Source organism: Saimiri boliviensis, chromosome 2, assembly GCF_048565385.1.
Source record: "Saimiri boliviensis isolate mSaiBol1 chromosome 2, mSaiBol1.pri, whole genome shotgun sequence".
Taxonomy (NCBI): Eukaryota; Metazoa; Chordata; class Mammalia; order Primates; family Cebidae; genus Saimiri; species Saimiri boliviensis.
The window spans coordinates 157305828-157328089 of record NC_133450.1 but is presented as its reverse complement, the minus strand read 5'-3'; the positions used below and the strand labels follow the sequence as shown (position 1 = coordinate 157328089).

Sequence of the window (22262 nt, the reverse complement as noted above, 5' to 3'; positions counted from 1 at the left end):
ATCATCTAGGTTTTTCCTAAGCTTTCTTTTTCATATTCTGCAAATATGTGCATGTGTATGTGTATGCTTCTCTGACAAAAGAAAAGAAATGAGTAAGGACTTTAGCAGGTGGAAACTCCCTGTTATAACTACCTTCAACCCAACTCAGTGATTACAACATCATAGAAGTGTACCAAGAAACTTAAGGAAACAAATTTTCTTCTAGGAAAAGAAATCCCTGCTCAAAGCCCTAGGTGTTCTCAGATGGGAACATCTGAGATTCCAGTCTAGATCATGTGTTCAGCAGTAATCAGAAAAGGGCTACTGTCCTCCCTCCTGCAACATACATTATTTAGGCTACTTTCTTGAGGCCTAACACTAGTCTCCTTTTTGTTCTCTAGTTTAGTGATATTCAGAATGTGGTCCCTAAACCAGTAGCATCATTATCAATTGGAAACATGTTAGAAATGCAAATTCTTAGCACCTCCTCCAAATCTACCTTATCAGAACCTGTAGAGGTAAGGCCCAACAAGTCATATTTTTAAAAGTACTTCAGTTGATTCTGATGCATGCCCCAAACTATCTATTTAGCTTCTTAATTTTATCAGTTGTAACTGTTTTCAAACCTGGCTGCACATCAGAATTAATGTAAAAAAAGGAAAAAATCCTAGGTGCCTCCCAAGACCTACTAAACCAAAATCTTGGTGGTTAAGAGATAGCAATTAGAAATGGAGGTGATCAGGAATTTTTTCAGAAAGCTCTCCTGGTGATTCTAATGATAGCCAATAATCTATTAGTAACACAGCTTTTTAATAATATAAATCACTTTTTGACTATAATAGTATAGATAGAAACATGTATTTTTGTAGACATAGAAGCACCCAGAAGAAAAGAGCTTTCTGATTACATGACATACATCAAATGCTGTAATGAACTGTTGACCGTAACTGCCACAAAGATTAAAACCAGCATTTATGACCTTTGTAGGTCAGTGTTTCTACCATATATGTGGGATGGAACTGGCAGGTGGAATTCTCTTTCATAAGTTGGGTAAATTATATTTTTAACTCTGGCATTGGTTCTTGTGGTGAGAGTTCAGTTTTGAGCTTCTTTAGATAAAACTGCCACACTGATTTGGCCCTAAGATTAATATCTGCTATAAAGTATAGGCAGTATCTAGTGTAGATTCTGTGCAGCCATGAACATACCAAAAAGTGCTGGCCACAGGACATTCACCCGACTGTATCTGTAGCTACATGATAGTCATCATCTGGACATCAGTGGTGAGTCCAAAGCTAGTTGTGAGGAAGGAGAGACTATGAATAACACAATTTAGAAACCTTATAGTACTTGTAAACTCAGTGAACCCAGACTATATAACATATTGTTACCACCATTGGTTATAACGATGGAATCAGAGGTCTTTTAATTTTGGTGGTAGTTCCTTTGGTTTTATTTTAAGTGACTTTTTTCTTTCTCCATTGATTTGTTCCAAATTCGCATTTCTTAAACTGAAGTAAACATACAGATCTACATTACCTGTTTCATTAAGAGTTAACGTTGTCCTAACATCCTGAAAATTGCTGTCTAGTGTCTACCTAAGGGTCAAATGTGATGAAAGAAAGCCAGCCAGTTTTTTGCTGTTGTTTGGTTTTGGTTTTTGTAGTTGTACAATTCCACAGTTCTACCTCTCATATATTTAATATCTTTAGCCCACATAATTCTTGGAGCACATTATTAAGGTGTTGTCTGGCTCTGTGACCCAGTGGTATGCATCAGTGAAGCCAGTGCTAGATTTAGATCTGGGTGTTAATGAGAAATGTGTTGACGAGAAATTAAGTTTTCCTGGGAGGATTTGAAATGCGTTATCACAGTGTTCTCAAAGTAGATGCAGCAACAGTTGTAGTATTGGTAGAATTAGAAATTTTAATTCGGGAACAGTTTTTAGGATTTCAGATATTTTCCCAGTTGCCCGAGAGTTTTTTTTATTTATTGTTTTTCTCAGAAAATAACATAAATGGTATATATGCTCCATGATGATTGATGAAACAGCAGTACACTGACTGGCTGTTGCAAAATTTACAGCACCAAAGGCACAGTCCATCCTCTACATCCAAAAAAGCAAGGTGGTTTTTTTCTTCCTACCGCGTTCTTACGTTGTTAGTGTCAGACTTGCCCTTACTTTTACTGTGGTTGTTGGGTTTTTTTTTTCTTCTATATTTAGTTGATATTGTTTTAGAAGTACATCCCTAGAGCCTTCATCTCCACAGAGATCTGTTACAGGTATCTTGCAAAGAGAGAAAATTACTTACTTGTATTTCAGTTATCTGCAGATATACATACCCAGTAGATCATCACTTACCCGCCATCTGTCCTCCCTGCGTTGGGGATAATTGGCTTGTTATTATTAGACACTATTATGGTTATTATTTTCATTTCAAAAAGACTCAAAGGTGTACAGTTCAGGGCCCCAGAAGGAAAGGCACATTCAGACAGATGCATACCTCCTGTTGGTACGCAAAATCAATAATAGCTTAGAAAGTTGAACCTTTAATATCTGAACTGTTTTTTTCTGAGACATAAGAACATATAGAGTAATAAAAATTGCATTCACAAACTATCAGAGAAGCAGACTTAGAATATTTTAAAGTGTTTTTGGCATTACAGATGCCAAAAATTTGTAAATTTGTAAATGCCATTATAAATTTGGTAATCACGTATACAGACACTTCATGTTCTGAAATCAGATGCTTAATCTTCTAATTTCTAAAATTCTTTGTATATGTTTACATGCATAGAAATACAGAAATGAACTTGCAGGGAATCACGATAGTAGCAGTTGATATAGCACTACAAACAGGCTCTGCTCTGAATGGAGGCTCTCTTTGCCTAACCTGGCTTTAAGCGACTAATGGTGGTTCCCTGGGAAGCCGGGAAGAAAATCACTGTCTTTCTTGGGTAGAAATGGAGATGTTATGTGGGCCATTTCTCAGCTTGTGTGTTTTGTGAATAACAGAAGAGAGCATTCTTCAGGGCCACCCTGAAGGTGATTCAGATATCCCATTTTTAAAGAATGAAATGTATAGCTTTGATACTGTGGCTTAAAAGTAGGCACAGGTTGCCTACTTTGCCTACAACTGGACAATATATGAATCTTCCAAAAAGTAATACTCTTTTTGAATCAACTGTAAGCACTTTTCAAAGAGAGTTCACATAAGGATCACAGATGTGATGTTGTCACCTGAAGGGTGTGATGCATCTTCAAACACTCAGAAGAGGCAGGTTGACTATCCTGTGTTAGGGTGTGTGTTTTGATTTCCACACCATGAGTTATAAAGATAAATATACAAAGATATTTCTTGTCCATTATAAAATAATTAACGTTTACAACTCTGATCTTAAAAAGAGTTGAATTTATGGTAACTTAGCAATAATTCAGTGGAGTCAGTTTTACAGCATATCTTACAGAAGCCTGAATCGGACAATAGGATTCCAATTAAATGTTAATTGTGTCATTTAATACTTGGCATGTAGAGCGGAGGCCTGACATAGAGATAATAAAGTAGATACAGCGTTAATGATACAATTCAACTGATTTCTTTTGTAAACATATGACAATAATTTCATGACATACTTGTCTACTTGTCAGTGTTTTTTAAATAACTAGGTATTAGAATTGAGAATTAATAATTTAAAAAAAAACTTCCAACAGTATTTAGTATTACATGTGCACTTGATGCTGAAATAAGGTGACTGCCTAACCATCCAAAAAGTTTCCAAAACACTCAGAATGAAATCCAAAGGCCTTATCATGGCCTACTAGACCCTACACAGTCCAGCCACTAGGGACCTCCAGGTCCTATCATGTATTCTTCTCTTTGCTCACTGCCTTCCTACCACATTAGCCTCGTGGCCACTCTTTGAACACAGCAAACAGTTCTGCCTCAAGGTCTTTTATTTGCTGTCCTTTCTGCCAGGAAAATTCTTCACCTGTGTTCATTTTCTTACTTCAATCCAGTTTCTGTTCAGATTATCACCTCCTCAGAAAGAATTTTTCGGATACCCCAATTTAAAATGCCTGCCTCCATCACTCTGCAATCTCTGGCCCTGATTTATAGCTGTATTATTCCCTAACTTTATATTTTTTATCTACCTGTATATTTACTGACTGTCTCACCTAACAGAATGTGAACTTTTTTGAAACCAAATTTTGTCTGATTTCTCTGAACCAAGACCATGCCATAGAGTAGGAACACAATGAATATCTGCTGAATAAATAAATGTGAGTTTTCTTGGAAAAAGTTGAACTTGTATTTCTAAAATGATATCAGAAAACTACTTGTTATGAACATTCTCCTTAGTTGTTCACATGATTTCAGGGTTATTATATTTTAAGAGAAATACAAAGGCCTAAAATTTGAACTTAGAAATATATAAAAAGTTCATTCTGTATCTGTGATATTTATTCCTGCAAACATTTATTAACATTCACCTGACTCAGTATTGTTTTTCTATATTATTATATAATGAATGTCATATTTTAAAATAAATATTTTTATTACACAATTAATATGTGCTCACATTAAAAATTCTGGTAAATACGGCTTGCACCTGTAATCCCAGCTAATTGGGAGGCTGAGGCAGGAGGATCACTTGAGTTCAGCCTGGGCAACACAGTGAGTTCGAGACCAGCCTGGGCAGCATAGTGAGACCCCATCTCTAACAAAATAATTAGTTGGGCATGGTAGCAAGTGCCTATGGGAGGGGAAGAGGGTAAGATCATTGGAACCCAGGAGTTCAAGGGTGCAGTGAAGTATAATGGCATCACTGCACCCCAGCCTGGGCTAGCAAGACCCCCATCTCTAAAAAAATTAATTAATTAATTTTTTAAAAAGATAACCTAGGATATACAAAAAACTTCTACCCAGAAATTACCACTGGTTAAATGTTTTCTTTTTGTGTTAAATAAAATTGGGATCCAGTCATTTACCGTAGACTATTTACCTATAATTTTCTCAACATTTTTTGTTTACCATCGTTATCTTGAGCATTTCTTGCCATTAAATATCTTCAGAAACATATATGTTTGTTGTCCTCGTATCATTTTATGTTTATGCCTCATACATTATTTAAACATTCCCTTTTTCTTGAACATTAAGTTGGGTTTTGGTGTTTTGATAACAGTTTTTAAAAATACTGTTACGATTGTCTTCATATATAATTATACATATATCTTTGGATAAGTTCAAGTAAAAGGATATAAATGTTTAAAGTGACTAATACTAGTTTAATGAAGTGTGTGATCTCAGTGTTAATAAAGTATTAGATATCCAATTTATTTAGGAGTAGGAATTTTTAACATATGGAGAGTTTTTATGTAAATGAGCTCATATATCTTGCTTCAGTTAAACCATTATATTATAAACACCTTTCTATGTTACTACTTATATTTCTACTTCATTTTTATAATAATTGCATGAAATTATTTATCTAAATGAACCATAATCTATTTAATCAGCATCCTACTAGAGAATCTTTTTAAGGATATTTACCTTTTTCTCCTAGTTCCTAACTAGTACAAATATTGCGCCGCAGTTTTAAATCTCTTTGGTCATTTGTGTAAATTTCTAGAATTAGATTGCTGGATCAAAAGTTTTGACATTTTAAATTCTGACACATACTGCCAAATTTCCCTCAACAAAACGTTTAGATACAGTAAAGGAGAGTTTTCCAAACCAACTGTAACATTGAGTCTTTTAACTTCTGACGGTTTTATGGATTGTATGTGGTATCTTGCTTTAATTTTCATTTTTTTAATTCTAAATAAGATTAGTCATGTTTTTGTATGTTTTTTAGCCATTTGTCTTATACTTTACATTTTTAAAATTTGAAAATTTTAAATATTTGCTAGCTTTCTTCAGCAAGATAAATGCAATTAGGAGTAAATATTCTATTCATGTTTTTCTTTAAAAATAATTTATTTCATGTCATTGTTAGTATTGATAAAAATGTTATGTAACATTTTATTTTTGTGTGGCTTTTGCTTTTTTTTCTTTTAGCAAGTGATTTACTGCTTCAATTTTTTTTTTCCATAGGAATAGAAATATTTATTTTCACATAGCTATTATAATCTTATACATTATTTTTACAAATTGGTAATATGTCACTGAATTTTAGGAAAAGTCATGGATAGAATTACATATAGAATGTTGTCGTATATTTTGGCATGCAAAGGAAAGTATTCATTTATTTTTAATAATTATTTATAGAGTTGTAAACTTCAGGAATTCATTAAGGTAATCAGTTCTAAGACATCATTCACTAGACCTAACTATTTATAATAATGAATATATTATTAACACTAATGGATATAACAGTATACATTACATGGATAGTTTTCTTATGATTTCACATACGTTATGTCAGTTGACTCTTAGGCTAAACTTTGAACCTTACAAAAAATTATGTGATCACAATTGAAATCACATTGTGGTAACCTGGGTCTGTGTAACTACAAACCTGTGCTTATCATTATTATTATCATCATCATCATCATCATCATCATCATTATTTTAGTAAATAGATCTGCAAAAATGAGAAGTTCTCTGCCATCATCATATAATAATTGCTATTCTTGCTACCCATAAATAAATGAGGATGACGAAAGCTTCTCCTATTCTGTGTATTATAACCATGATCACATACATTTGAATAGCATTATATTCATTCATAAGTTGATTTCATATCCTTTAACTTATTTTATCCTTTAAATAAGCATGTTAGTTAGCCAAGACTAAAAGTAGGGTTTTGTTTTCATGCAAGAGGAAAAACATCTCAGGGAAATGATCTTTTTAAGGTCAACAGTTAATGAAGAGACAGAATCCAAGGCTTCTGTGTTTCAGGTGGACAGGGATGATCTGTCACTTGCCAAGTTGAATGCATACAATTTGATGTATTAGTAGTCTCTATTTAAACAGGGTTGAAAAATGAAACAGAAAACAAAAGTACAGTCTTTTGTTTTTCCATTTGCCTGATGTTTTATAATTCTTTACTGCAAAACGAGGCATAGGTGAGATTTTATCACTTCCTCCTGAGAAAGAATGGTTGTTCCTAAGCCAAAAATCTTTTGGAAAAGGCCAGTAAATGAAAGTGATAAGAAACCTACACATACACACACTCAACACACTTCACTCTGATTCTAAATTAGGAATATTTTAAGTTTTAAAGTACATGAACAAGCTTAATGATTGGCATTTTGAAGCCAAGATTTTATTTTGGACTCATTTCCGTTTTAAATACAGTAGAGTTTATTATTGGTATTTTATTAATATTATTGCTTATATTTTGGTATATACATTAAATGTTTGCCTTTTCAAAGATAGACATTTCTTAATTGATCTTATTATGCTTATTTTTAATGGAAATGTGCCTTAATTTAAATGGAAATTGTTAAGAAACTGGAAGCACTTAATACATTTGCCTTCCAAAAACATTGCTGGAATCCCTGTACATGCTTGCCTATGTTCTATATTGCCACATCTGAGAACACTGCTTAGTATATTTTGTAAGTTTTGTCTGGCAGAAATACATATTTTTCTTAATGCATACCCCCAAGGTCATTATCATTGAGAGAGAACAGACTGCCAACCCTCATCAATAAGATTTTTACTTCGAGTAGCTTTTTCTTAGGGTGTTGATGAGTGGTCAACCATTCAGAAATATTTTTGTTCAATTCTGATTAATTTGTGAGTTTGATAGATGGAGCAGACTTGCCTATGATAGTAAAATGACTTTTTCCACTAAGACCTATCTGTCTCTAAAAGGGATCAAGTCTCAGTGAGAATTACCTCTTTATCACTCTATTTAAATGAGTTGAGCCAACTGCTTTCAATAGTGAAATTATTTCATGGCAGGTTTTATGCTATACCAACCATATAGGCTCCCAGCTTGACATTTTTAAAGAGGAAAGATAGGTTGAATGCTAATTCTTGTCACTAATATTAGCTGCATGTATGTCTTTTCTCTTGGAACAGCTCAATGGTTATTCGGGACTTAACCTTACGCAGTGCTGCTAGCTTTGGCTCCTTCCACCTGATTCGTCTACTCTACGATGAATATATGTTTTACTTAGTAGAACATCGTGTTGCTCAGGCAACAGGAGAGACTCCTATAGCAGTCATGGGTGAGGTAAGAGAGGCTAAAAGAGCTATGACCCACTGGGTTTTTTAAAATAAACTAAAATTACACTTCAGTCTAAATATTAATTATTGATTAAAACCATGGTTCCTAACCAAGTCAACCTCAGACCCAGGAGGGGCTCTGTAGTTATTACAAGGGTTCCTTAAATCCCTCTGTTCATATGTGCTTAATCAAAAGATTCTAAAATTGTAGATTGTATCGTGAAAGTTCATGGATTATCTCTATTATACAGGTGCCTATGTAAAAGAAAAGCTTGAGAACCATTGGAATATGAAAAATATTTTAAATGGGAAAAAGATTGATGCTTCTGATAAAGCAGATGGCTAGGAATACAAAGGAAAATGTTTGAATATTCTAGACTATTCTTTTGTAGACTCTTTTTCCTAGTCCCCAAGAACAAAGTCAATGATTGTATTTTAGAAGGATAAAAATGGTAATGATGATAACCAACATTTTTTAGACACTTACTATGTGCCAGGCACAGATCAATGTTTTTTACCTGTAATACAGCACTTAACACAAGTCCTTGAGGTAGGTTCTACTTTATCTTTTTGACAATAAGCATGTGAGTTTTATGTAGAAAGCTAAGGCACAGAAAAGTTAAAAGATTACTCAGCTGAAAAATGGTAGAGATTTTTTTTAACAGTCTGATTTTCAAACCCATGCTTCTAACCACTAATGATGTGAGGGGGAAAATTCTCTTCTTCAGAATTTCTGGATAGTAATCAAAATGGCTTATCCTTAACAAGTGTCAAAAAGCTAAAACTCTGAATATGAACAAGAGCCGGTTAATATAATGAGGAATAGATGCAAATGTTCAAATGATTCAGCACTAGCTTATTTTGTTATATTGAATGCTCAAGGCAGGGGTGATTTACACCTTGTTGAATTATACCAGCTTAGAAAATGTGACAAATTACTCAAGGCAGCAAAAAAGACGTTCACTTTTAAACTAGGTATATGTGTGTATATAAATAAAAAAGAATGAAAATATATATTATTAGGTGCTGTTCCTAGTTTAATAGAACAAGTTATACATTAAAATGCATTAAAATACTTCAAGGACCTCTATAATCTAGTGTAAATAAAATACGTGTCAAACTTGTCTAGAAGGTCAGTTAAAATATTCATCTTTTCTACTTCTTTAAAACCCCTTGCTGTATAGCAATCTATATGTGTTTGTATGATGGTCCCTGATGATGATTAATCTTAAATGTTGTCAAATATATATGTGTGATTAAGCAGGAATCACTGTGGCTTTTCCATTGTAAGCAGGACCTCATGTGACCAAAACAATCTGGACTTTTCTTACATTTGACTTCCTTTCATTGCCTCTTTCTTGACTTGTTTTATAGATGCCTTGTTAGAAAATGCCCAGTTAGCACTTAGATTCAGTACTATAAAGTTTCTCAGCTCAGGGTTCAAGACTTCAGAAACGGACTTTGCCTTTTAGTCTATGTAACACATTTGCCATCTACCTCATATGCTCTAGGACTTCTTTAACAGGATAAACAGGATAATGATAGTGGGGATTCTCATTAACACCATGTGGCTAATCCTGATGCATGAACTTTGGTTTACTAGATGTAAGTATGCATCTCTAGGGAACAAAGGCGGTGGACATAAGCCAGTCACACAGTGTGAAGGCTTAGCAGTCTCCTGATATGCTTGCACAGGTGGCACCTGAATTAAAATGGGCTACATAATCAATAGTGCCAACTAACCATCATAATAGGTATTCTTTTTTTCTCTACATGTAAACAATCTAAATGAATATGACAAATTTTACATGAGGCAAAGATACATACATAAAATCTAAATTTAAAAAAAAACAAGGTCAAAGATCTAAGCATACTTTTTGATTTCTTTGCTTACTTAGTTTATAGGAAAGCCCTTTGACCTATCTATGCTCCATTATTTACCCTAAAAGGCAAATTAAGGCTAATTTTATTTGATCTCCCCATACAGTATTGATGCCTCATATGTAACTGTTTGCTTTAATAAATCTGTTGGTCATGGTCATACTATTGTATCTAAAATTTCTTGATTTGGGGGAAAAAGAGAAGGAAATTCAAAAAATAGGAAGTCTGTTTTCTCATGTTCTCCTCACATTATCCTAAGGCTACCTACTCTTGGTCCCTTGGGGGACTTCCTTTTCCAGTCACCAAATCCAGATATGCTTGGGTACGTAGTGGGAGCAACACATCAGGCCAAAATCCATGAAATCTATAAAAATCACCGTAACTCCCAGTCACAGAGAGTGGTATGGAATAATGAGTAATAATAGCAACCACAAAGACAATAACAATTGTCAGTATTTATTGAGAGCATATTGTATACTTAACAAAATTAATAGTCTTGCTGTATCTACTAATGGCTCTTTCTCAGTAAATGGCGCCACAATCCTTCCAGTTGATGATATCAGTATCAGACACGTGAGCATTCCCTTTTTATGTCCTTCTATCTTGACTTCCATCTCCAACCAGTTACTAAGTTTTCTGTCTCTCAAATCCCTCATAGTGCAGTCAGTATCATCTTATGAAAATGCAAAGCTGACTGTGTCATCCCCCACTTGAAATGCTTCAGTGGCTTTCCCTTCTGCTACTAACATGAGCTCTTGCATGATCTGATCCTGCCCCTCTGATCAATGTCAACTTCCCACTTCCTACTCTTTCTGTTCCATTCACAGTGGCCTTTTCTCTGTCCTCATTCACCAAGCTTTTCTCATCCTTGGACTACTGCGTGTAAATGGTTCTTTCTACCTAGAAGCCTCTGCCTATCTCCCCGTTCCCATTCTAACTCCTACTTCATGTCTTAAAAATCAGTTTCCCAGGGAGACTCAGTTCTTACAGAATACCTTAAATAGTTCTAGTCTTTCTGATTTATACACTCATCATTCTAGAAGCTCCACAATACTAACTGCAGAGTTCTTTGTTTGATTTGTATAATCCAAGATGTAATACCTGGAAGCAATGAAGGACTTTGAGTCAAGTGTGAATTCTACTTTGGTTCTGTCATGTCTAGTGGTATAGTCCTGTTGACTTGTGTTGAACTTCAGATTTCTCATCTTTGAAATTGATTTATCATTTATTAAACAAGTTTTTCTTGTACAAATACTCTATGCCAAATCTATCATGATTGGGATATAATGATGAACAAAATGGATTTTTACCCTGCCTTCAAGGAGCTTATATTTCAATGGAGTATACATATTTAAATAGTCACATAACTATAGCTACAAACTTTGTTAAGTGCTATGAAGAAAAGTTAAAGTGATATAAGAATGCTTAAAGCATGGGGTGCTAAATCTAGCCTGATTGGAACAAGCCTTCCCTGGTCCACTCATGCTAGATTTAGCACCCCATGCTTTAAGCAGGGATGTGCGAGGTGAGAGCTAAAGGACAAAAGATGTTAACTCTGTGAAGACAGAATCTGAAGGAACACGGGGGAAAAACACCCCAGGCACAGGGAATGTTCACACAGCCAAGGGGAAGTTTTTCTGGGAAACCTAAGGTTCAAGCACCAGGTGAACCAAATAAACACTGCCAAATTCAACAGACAAGAGGAGAAATTGAATTAGGATAGAAGGTCAAAGATTTCAAGTGACACTAACACCTACTTAGCAATTGTGTGCCAGGTACTATTCTAAATGTCATATATTTATGTTAATAACTTCCCACAGACCTGTAAATGGATGCTGTTATTACACCTATTTTACAAATGATGAAATGAGAGGCTGGGCACAGTGGCTCACACCTGTAATCCCAGCACTTTGGGAGGCCAAGGCAGGTGGATCACCTGAGGTCAGGAGTTTGAGATCAGCCTGGCCAATATGGTGAAACCCTGTCTCTACTAAAAATATTAAAAAATTAGCTGGGCTTGGTGGTATACACCTGTAGCCCTAGCTACTCAGGAGCTTGACACAGGAAAGTTGCTTGAACTTGGGAAGCAGAGGTTGCAATGAGCGTAGATCACATGACTGCACTCTAGCCTGGGCAACAGAGCAGGACTCTGTCTCAAAAAAAAAAAAAAAAAAAAAATACAAAAAGAAAAAGAAGAAGAAATGAGACACAGAGCCAACAAGTAACTTGCCCAAGGTCACACAACTACTAAATTGTGAAATCAGGTTCCGAAACCATGCAGTCTGGCACCAAAGTCCTTGCTGTTAATCTACCATGCTTATGACTTGCTACAGATTGGGGTAGGATTGGAGCAAGAACAATTTCACGGGCAAACCTGCCAAATAGTCACAAACTTTGCTGGACATTTATTTTGCCTTTATAGATACTTTCTTTGGAGAATGTGTCAGTTAAATAGTTTCATAAGCAAGGAAAAAGACTTTCCTTTTAAAGTAACATAAGAACAATTAATGTATCTTTTCAATAATGTGAACTCAGTAAATGAGTTTTAAAATTAACATTACTTACATTATTTGAGCAGGCAAGCAGAACAGACCAAAACGTTTTACATATAAACAAAATATACAAGCATATAAACTATGACTTTTGAATTCACTGTAGCACTGTCATTTCACTGTTACAAATGTTTTTGTTGGTGTTGTTGAAATAAAGACTACTATACAATGGACCCCCTAGCCCAAACTGGAAACAGCTTCACAGTCCAAAAAAGTTTTCCTCTATATGTCAGTCTACTACTACATTAATACTGACTAGTAAATTATTTAAAGCATATGCAATTCTAGAGTTTCTTTTCTTTTCTTTTTTTTTCCTAAATGATAAAAAGGAAACAATTTACATATTGCTAGAATTTGTATAATTTTTAAATTTTCATTTAAATATTATAAATTTGTCTACAGGCTTTCTGGCAGTGGTAAAATTGTAAGGGTAGGAATAAAATAAAATAAAGTTGCATCTGCTTATATAACTGTTAATTAACAATTTTAAAAATCATAAAGCTTTCTGTACAACTCTGACCAGAAAAATTGAGCAGAAAAGTGTCCTTTTATTCAAATATTATGACTATTTAGAATCTTTCTGCTTTATCTCTTTAAAACACATAGTCCGTTAATATATTCACTAAATCTGTAAAATTTTTATTGCTTCATAAAATTATTTTGTTACAAACCTTTTAATAATAATCTATTAAATATATCTAAATTCTTGTAATCATAATTTAATTATACTTAATACTCTAAGCCACCTCTTTAGCCATTTTCATATCAAGAAAAACCTGTAGAGTCTTTAAGTATTGAATTGTGAATATCAATATAGAAAAGATAATATTTCAGTAATATTTTTAGAAAAAAATTAACCTGTAACAATTTACCATCAAAAGAAAAATGTCTTGGATTCATCAAAATTGATGTACTCAGTCCATTTTTTTGGAAGGAAGAAAAATCTTCACAACCTAAAAACTGAAGAAGAGCAATAATAATTGAACAGGTTAGCTTTTGGGATAAAAGCTTAATGAAAGAATTCCATTTGGTGGAAGTAGAATTACAGTCATAGTAAACAAGTATTGGTGCTTAAAATAAAATCAAACCAAAGAAAAACAAATTTTAGTGAACATTGTGCTAGTGTGACTAGGGAATACACTTTAAATGTCCCTGTTGAACAATAGACTTGTTCTAACACAGTATTTTAAAAGGAAAGAACATTATCACAAGTTGAGATAGTTTGCAGGGGGAAAAAAAAAAAACAATCTTGGAACAGTAGTAGCTTAGAAAATTTAAGGAATACTTGTCAAAGTTATATTGTTGATTGTTATTTATAGTAAAGCTTATTATTTATTATATTATTAATTTTCTAGTTGAAGGCAGGCCTTGTGCCAATCACTACACTAAGTGACTTACATTCTTATTTAATATTCACCTAAAGCTTGCAAAAGATGTCTTAGTATCCCCATTTTATCAGTGAGGAAAACAGAAACTGAAAGTTGCCCCAAATCAAAACTAGCAAGTGGTAGAACTAACTTTAGAAAGTAGGACTGCTTCACTTTAAATAGTCAAATGGAATGGGCTTAATCTGTATTTCAGTTTTTCACCATATAAATTACTTGTAGTTTCAGAATAGGGACTATATGCAACTCCCCCAAACACATAGACACATATTTGCTCTCTGACAATCACAAGCCAGGTGCCTAGTTTGTAAGCTTTATTACTTTGTAATAATAAGGCTTTTTTTCTCTGCCTTACAGGATGCTTCTTAACGGTCTTGCTGTCTTTCCCCCTTCCATTTTGTGTTAGTAGATGTTTAGAATATGCAAACTAAATGGAATATTAGTCTAAGCAAATTGTATTTGGAAAACTAAATCTGCCAGAAAATAACAAATTACACCCTATAGCTCCTCTACACCCACCCTGAGACCAGACCCAAATCAAACTTTTTTTTTTAACTTTTTTTTTTAAGAATTCATAGTTTGGTTTTAGTTGTAAATCTGCTCATCTACAATAGCACAATTTCTGACAATTTGAAAAGAAAAGTGACCCCAAAGTTCCCAAGAATTGGTTCCATGTCCCATTTTTCTTCCTTTTCCCTGGTTTGTCATTCTGTTCTTTTTTCTTCTTGCATTTGAGAAAAGCATCTGTTGACTTTGCAGCCCAGAGTTATGGTTCTTTCCCTCTCGGATCCCTGCTCATTAGCTTCCATTGCATGGCTTTCTTCCCTGCTGGCTCTGGGCTATAACCTCTCCTCTCATTCTCTTCAGGGAATGGAGAAAATTTTGCTTGTAACTGTGGTGTAAACACAATCACACAGTAGGTACCCAAAAAATAAGGAAGGAAGTACAAAGGAGTGAGGGAAGGACAGACTACCAATTGATAGGATGATCTCCTTGGATTTCATGATTGATACACTCCATTTCTTTACCGTGGGGAAGAAAAACTCCTAGACCAAATAGTGTGCCTTCTCCTTAGAAAGTGCTTGTCAATACTATTTCAGAGAAATACTGTGAAGCTGGGCTTTCGTAGGTGCTTACAACGACAGCAATTTTCCTAAAGTACTTAGAAGCGGGGAAAGAAACAAAAATAGAAGTTGAAGACTTTTTAAAATACTTCAAGGACTAAAATGGTCACTGTAGACATTAGGAGAGACATCTCAGCACACAGTCCTCTTCAGCAAAGTATACCACTAAGTTACTTGTTTAGTGAAGAGTTTGTCAGGTAGCACTGCAGCTATTTGGGCCGCCCCAACCAGAGAAAAAGATTCCCTGGCATAGAGTAAGCATGATGGTGCCACCTACTGGCCACTTTGCCGCACTCTGTCATCCTGTGCCTAGCCCATGTGGCTCTGGCTTTGAGATTGTCTTTCGGGTGGTTTTGTTCTCAGCAAGAGGTGAAGATAGTGGTTGCTGGACCCCCTTATAAAGAAATAGCTCTTGTTTGGGATAGGCAAATTCCTAAACTCACAGGAATTATTTTCTGCCTTTCTTTATGCCATCCTTACATGAAATATACTGCCATAAAATGTCATAAAAATTAGAGATTCTCTGCAAGAATATGGGACTTGTGTGATGATAATACCAGCACTTCAAACCTGATTGGTACTTATTAAGGTTTTCATAGCACAAAGAGAACAGGTTTCTAACTGCCACTCTGATTGTCTCTCCAGTTAATGATTTCCAGAAAACAGAGGTGGTATAATCAAAATTAAGGTATGGTCCTCTGATATAATAAATTAATGCTATGCTTTCCTATTAAATAATTTAGGGGAGCCAGTGTTAAATTAGGAGCAAGGTTCATTCTATTTCCCCTATAGCTTTACCTGCATAAAGGATGTGCTGCCTGGCCTAACCAGGCAATTTGCAGAGCTCAGGATACCATATGTCTAAATATTTTTAAAGTTATGAATCAGACTATCAATAAAATCTATCCACACTACCTTGACAAATACGTCTTGATAACAACTTGGAAGGCTGAGTTTGGATTTGAAATTCTGTCTCCCCTGAGTTCCATGCCAGATAATAGTGACATAGACATAGCCAGCGCCTGTCCCCAGCCTCTGGCCCCTAGACTGCTTCATCACTCCCCATCTTACAAACAGCTTTGTGCACAGATTTGTGGATATACCTCAGCCCAGTGTTCAAGTTTTGTCTACCTTTTGCAAACAGCTGCCCCTTTTAGGCTGTGCCTTCATGCCTCTGAATGGTAGATTTGGAGAAGAGACCTGCCTGGGCCTGGAAGGGAACTCAGAGCCTTGGGGCAGGGAATTCTAGGGTCTCAGATAACAAGAGGTGGTCTGGGAAAAAGGAGGGAAGCACAGGCTCCAAGAAGTCACATCCATTGGCTCTGTATACTCCTTACACTGTAGGAAAGGGAATGGCAATGGAAAAGACAAAGCAGAGTTCTCCATAATGTGGGTCTTGGGCCAAAGGCCCCTCTTGCTTTGGCCTTAATGGTGGTGTTAAATGGTCCTGTTTTTGAAACTACTTTTCTCTTCCAAGGCAACTAAGGCCCGTATTCTAAGTTGAAGCACACTCACTAATAAGTGTGGCTTAGAGATTTAGAGGCAGTATAAAGGTACATCTGTTGCCGTGTCCCCAGGGCAGGCAAAAAATCCTGAACAGTTAGAATCATGATGTAAATATGCTGCCCTATGTACAGAGTGGCCAGCAGCACACATTGCCAAGACAGCTGGCTAGCCCAAAAGAGCAAGACCAACAGAACTACAGGACAGAATTTGCCATGTGTGGAGCAGACTACCAGAGATCCTGGCCTTCCTAGCAGGTTTCAATAAAAAGCTATTTAAAGATAGATAGAAAAGTACACATACACATGTATACAAAAGTAACCAAGGAATACAAGGTTTTACCAAATGGAATGTTAATAATCCTTGCAAATATTATAAAACTAAAAATTAAAGTCAGCAACTTTTTCCTTAGTTGTAAAACCATGTATCAATGCTAAATGCAAAATGCCTTGATTTGTTTGGTTCTTGTTTGATATATTTGGTTCTTGATTTATTTGGTTCTTATTTGGGTCTTGTCAGTTAAAGAAAATAATAATGCTCTGGATTCCTTATATTGAAATTTCAAGATGTTTCTTTTCACCTTGAAAGAACATCCAAAATAGTTGCCATTACCTACCATTTTTTGATCACTTTTATTAACTAAGGTTAATCGAATTGAAATTGCTGAGCTATATATTATTTGTAAAATGTCATACAGTTCAAGCTAAATATAGAATGTTGAAAAGATAAGCATTGAATAAGGAAGTTCCAAATCTGCATGTGAATAATCTCCCTGATTCTGTAAAAATGGCTTTAAAGAGCCTTATTCCTTCTTTGACTTTTTTTGAAGAACAGGAAATTGAGTTTTAAAGATAATACGACATGGTAGAAGCACTGTTCTAGGTCTCTGCAAACAGGAGCAAATTCAGTCCTCATGTTAACACTGTCATTTCATATACTGGGAAGTCTAAGCCTCCAAGAATTTAACTTGTCTGGAATCACAGAATTTTTTTGTTTGTTTGTTTTGTTTTTGTTTTTGAGACAGGGTCTTGCTCTGTTGCCCAGGCTAGAGTTCAGTGGCACAGTCATGGCTCACTGCAGCCTTGACCTCATGGGCTCAGGCATGGGATCACATAGTTGGATGATAGTGGCAGAGTTGTGATTCAAACCCAGGTCAGGCTGGCTCTACTTCTTATGATGTTCCTCCCAGGCTATGCTCCATGGCTGTATTTAAATTCTATATTTCCCATTTAATATCTTTGCAACCTGGGAAAGTTATATATAATATCCTTGCATAGTCTTAGTTTTCTCCTCAACAAAATAAGCATAAGGCCATTTCTTCATAGGGCTTTTGTGAATATTAATTTAGGTGGGTAAGTAGAGTAGATAGGCAGGCAAATAGACACATAGGAGGTTTCCGATCTTTGTTAGTTGTATCTCCTTCCCCTTTCCATAAATACATAAGTATCTGATAGGTATTCGATTGCTTTCTACTCTGGATTAGATTTGAAGAAATCAATTCTGCTTTGACATTCCAATAAATAGTGTATATAATTAGATCATCATTTTTTGGACCGTACAAAGATAAACCTAAAAGCTGAAATTGATAAAACAGATAATAAAAAGACAGATGAAAGTATTGATAATACTGTATTGCAACTGGAAGAATACCCTGCAAACAGTTTTTGAATGTTGAGTCAAATGATTCATGGAATTACAAAGAATTCAACAGCATTCTTTGGTATGTAGCCAACGTGGTAATCAAAGGCAAACTAATTCAATGCTTTGAAAAACACAGCCAACAAAATAGATTGGGGAAACAAGTCAATTAGAAAAGAAAATGCGAACATTAGAGAAGAAGCATAAACATAATTAGTTCTAACTAGATAATCATAGCTAGACTTGAATTAAATCTTAACAAATAGAAATGAATGAAAGGTTTTATAAGTACTTGTGAAATGGACAGAAAGGATAATATATAGAATTTAAGCAAGTTAAAAGGTAACTTCCCAAAGAGGTATCTTATTCCAACCACAAGATAGAAACTACTTCAGAAAATGTTATAATAATTTGTTCTTTGGGCTTGTGACAGCTTAAAAATCTTCTTTCCTAGAGCTAATGATTCATTCACAGAAACTGGCAAAATGTTTCCATATACACATACATACATATTTTCTCCCCTACCTATGTTTATCTAAAGTTACTGTTGCTGGCAGAACTGGTCTCCAAGGTAGCTGATGACCCTCAAGTGAGTAGCTTTTTCTAATGAACATTTTCACATATGTGGCCTGTCTGTTGCTGATGATCATGTTCCCAGGTCAGCAGGAATGCTTGTGATAATGTGGTATTTGCTTTGTGTGTTCTGGTGTGTCCACTGCCTGTGGTCACTTCCTCCATCTGATCACATGCCAGCACCTTGGCTTCTGCCTGCCTGCCTCTGCACAGCATGGATCCTCATGGAACCACTGAGAAATGCTGACACAGAGGGCTTTGCAAGGTCTTTGGGGCTGCTTGTGGTGCAGCTGGTAGCATGGGTTGGTGCTCATGAAAACAGGATGTATCCTCTTCCTTAGAGTTACTGATAGAAATTCACTTGGACATGGAGCTTAAGACTGCCCTGGCCCCACTACCCCCTAGTAAATTTTGGTTTTCTCAGTTTTGATTTCCGCTTATTTCTCTGAATGACTTCCCTGTCGACTTCATTAACAACTTTCAGCTCTGTGAGCCTCATAGACTTTTTTTTTTTTTTTTTTTTTTTTTTTTTTGAGACGGAGTTTTGCTCTTGTTACCCAGGCTGGAATGCAATGGTGCGATCTCGGCTCACCGCAACCTCCGCCTCTTGAGTTCAGGCAGTTCTCCTGTCTCGGCCTCCTGAGTAGCTGGGATTACAGGCACGCGCCACCATGCCCAGCTAATTTTTTGTATTTTTAGTAGAGACAGGGTTTCACTATGTTGACCAGGATGGTCTCGATCTCTTGACCTCGTGATCCACCCACCTCGGCCTCCCAAAGTGCTGGGATTACAAGCTTGAGCCACCGCGCCCGGCCCTCATAGACTTTTTAGAGGCTTGTGTAGTTTCCATAGCCTAAACCTTGAAATGCATGCTATAAATACTTTCAGACTCGTAGGAACTTTTATATAGAATTAAAAGTCTGTAAATGAAAAATAAAGTACAAATGTACAAGTGAAAAATATATCATCAAAGATTAATTGATTCTTACATACCACTGTACTTTACCCTTAGTGAAGAACATAAACAAAATTGAGGAAAAAATTACTGTGTTCCAAATAGCTTAATCTGGTTGGATATGTTTTTTTCAGTATTAGGAAAAAAAAATAGTCGTATGTTTCACTCAAGCTAATGTGATAATTTTAAAAACATAATTTATCTTTGTGTGATAAGCAGTAGAATGGGCCTCCAAAGACGTCCACATCTTAATCCCTGGAACCTGTGAATATATTAAGTTACAAATGGAACTAAGGTTGCTAATTGGTTGAACTTAAAATAGGGAGATTATCCTGGATTATCCAGGTGTGCCCAGTGTACTTACAAGGATTCTTTTTTTTTTTTTTTTTTTTTTTTTTTTTGAGATGGAGTTTTGCTCTTGTTACCCAGGCTGGAGTGCAATGGTGCGATCTCAGCTCACCGCAACCTCCGCCTCCTGGGTTCAGGCAATTCTTCTGCCTCAGCCTCCTGAGTAGCTGGGATTACAGGCACGCGCCACCATGCCCAGCTGTTTTTTTGTATTTTTAGTAGAGACAGGGTTTCACCATGTTGACCAGGATGGTCTCGATCTCTTGACCTCGTGATCCACCCGCCTCGGCCTCCCAAAGTGCTGGGATTACAGGCTTGAGCCACCGCACCTGGCCCTACAAGGATTATTAAAAGTGGAAGAGAGAGGTGGAAGAATTGGTTAGAGTGATGCAGTGTGAGACTCAACCTGACATCGTTGGCTTTGAAAATGGAAGGAGGCCAGAAACCAAGAAATGGTGACAACCTCTAGAAGCTGGAAAAGGGGGAAAAATTATTTTCTAGACCCTTCAGAAAGCACCACAATTTGGCCAACACCTTGATTTTAGTGACTCCAAACCCTTTTGGGAATTCCTACCTCCACAATAACAAGACAATAAGTTTGTCTTGTTTTTGCCACTAAGTGTGGTAATTTGTTACAGCAGCAATAGGCAGCTGTTACATTATGAAAACAATATTGCTCTGAGTAAATATTGCTCTTTGATTACTTATGGATTATAGGTTCTTCCTCCAGTATATTATTTTTTCTTGCTTTCACCTCCACTTGGCATACATCTTACTGTCATTTCTCCGTTGATGACCCACCCTGAAAGCCATCATCATCTGGAACACTCCCTATTTGCTTTTTTCTATGGAGAACTTGTATATTAGACTCTCGATTTACATCTTCACCTGCCATCCAGATTGGAGCAATTATCTCATTAGGAAAGCTTGCCCCACCTGGATTAATACATATGTAAACTTTTCTCCATTCTCTCGTCTTGCCAACTTTCGTTCAATCCTTTCTCCCATTCTAGGCTTCTTCCTTCTTCATTCACTAATTCATACAGTTAAACACCAGCTTTGGTCTGTCTCTCTTTGCCCGGGTATGCAAGTACCCAGCAAAAGTGGAGGAAGATTATTTTTCTAACTCATTTCTGTCTTTAAAAGCTGACACCTCCCCCCACCTTTTTTTTTTTTTTTTTGCCTTGTGACCTTCATCAGTTGATGCCCACATGCATGAGCTGCGCTCTCTTGAAGCCTCTGGTTCCATATCCTTCCTGTGGCCCAAGTCCTTATATACCTTTCTCAAAGATAAAATCTATTGTTTCTTTCACTGTTAATGAGCTGGAACAGGTCTTCCAGGGCCTTACAGGCTCTTCCTCTAGTCAGGTGTCAGCAAACATTGGTCCACAGGCCAAATCCAGCTCATCTGTTTTTGCAAATAAAATGTTTTGGTTTTGGGTGAGGTTTTTTTATTTTATGTATGTATTTTTTTTTTTTTTTTTTTTTTTAAGACTAGGCCTTACTGTTTCACCCAGGCTGGAGTGCAGTGGCACAACCACAGCTCACTGCTGCCTCAACCACCTTGGTTTGGTGGGTGATCCTGCTACCTTAGCTTTCTGAGTAAATGGGACTGCAGATGCATGCCACTACGCCCAGCTAACTTTTTTGTATTTTTTTTGTAGAGTTGGGGTTTTGCCATGTTGCCCAGACTGGCTGCACATTCCTGGGCTTAAGCAGTCTGCACACCTATGCCTCTCAAAGTGTTAGGATTACAAGCATAAGCCATTGTGCCCAGCCCTGTTTTTGTAAAGTTTTATTAGAGCTATATCACACACATTCATATACCTGTTATTTGTAGCAATTTTTGCACTACAGTGGTAGAGTTGAATAATTGTCACAGAGTCTTAATGGACTATAAAGCCTAAAATATTTACTCTCTGGTTCCTTACTGAAAATTTTTGCTGGACCCTGTTCTAGACCATACACTTTCATTCTTTGCTGCCACCAGTTTTGTTTTGTTGTGTGGATGGTTGTTAACAAAGTGATATCAGACTTGGACACAGAGGAAGAGACAGAGAAAGGAAGGACGAAAATGTGTGTACCTGCAAATCTGTAATCTGGAAATACAGGGAGATTTTCTGAAAGATGGGATTCTTCTAAAC

The 22262-nt window shown here is 36.0% G+C and overlaps 1 protein-coding gene and 1 long non-coding RNA gene across 10 annotated transcripts in view; both read left to right on the top strand.

Annotated features, from left to right (window-relative positions):
• RFX3 (regulatory factor X3) overlaps positions 1-22262 on the top strand; it is a 294672-nt gene that overhangs the window by 256537 nt on the left and 15873 nt on the right. For all 9 annotated transcript variants that reach the window (XM_074394749.1, XM_074394751.1, XM_074394752.1 and 6 more), the window contains one exon: positions 8013-8166. In XM_074394749.1, coding sequence (XP_074250850.1) covers positions 8013-8166 — 154 coding nt within the window. The remainder of the gene's footprint in view (positions 1-8012; positions 8167-22262) is intronic.
• LOC141583721 (uncharacterized) lies at positions 5-4419 on the top strand. The gene is made up of 2 exons (XR_012516571.1): positions 5-3059; positions 3091-4419. It is a non-coding gene; the product is annotated as an uncharacterized LOC141583721 (long non-coding RNA).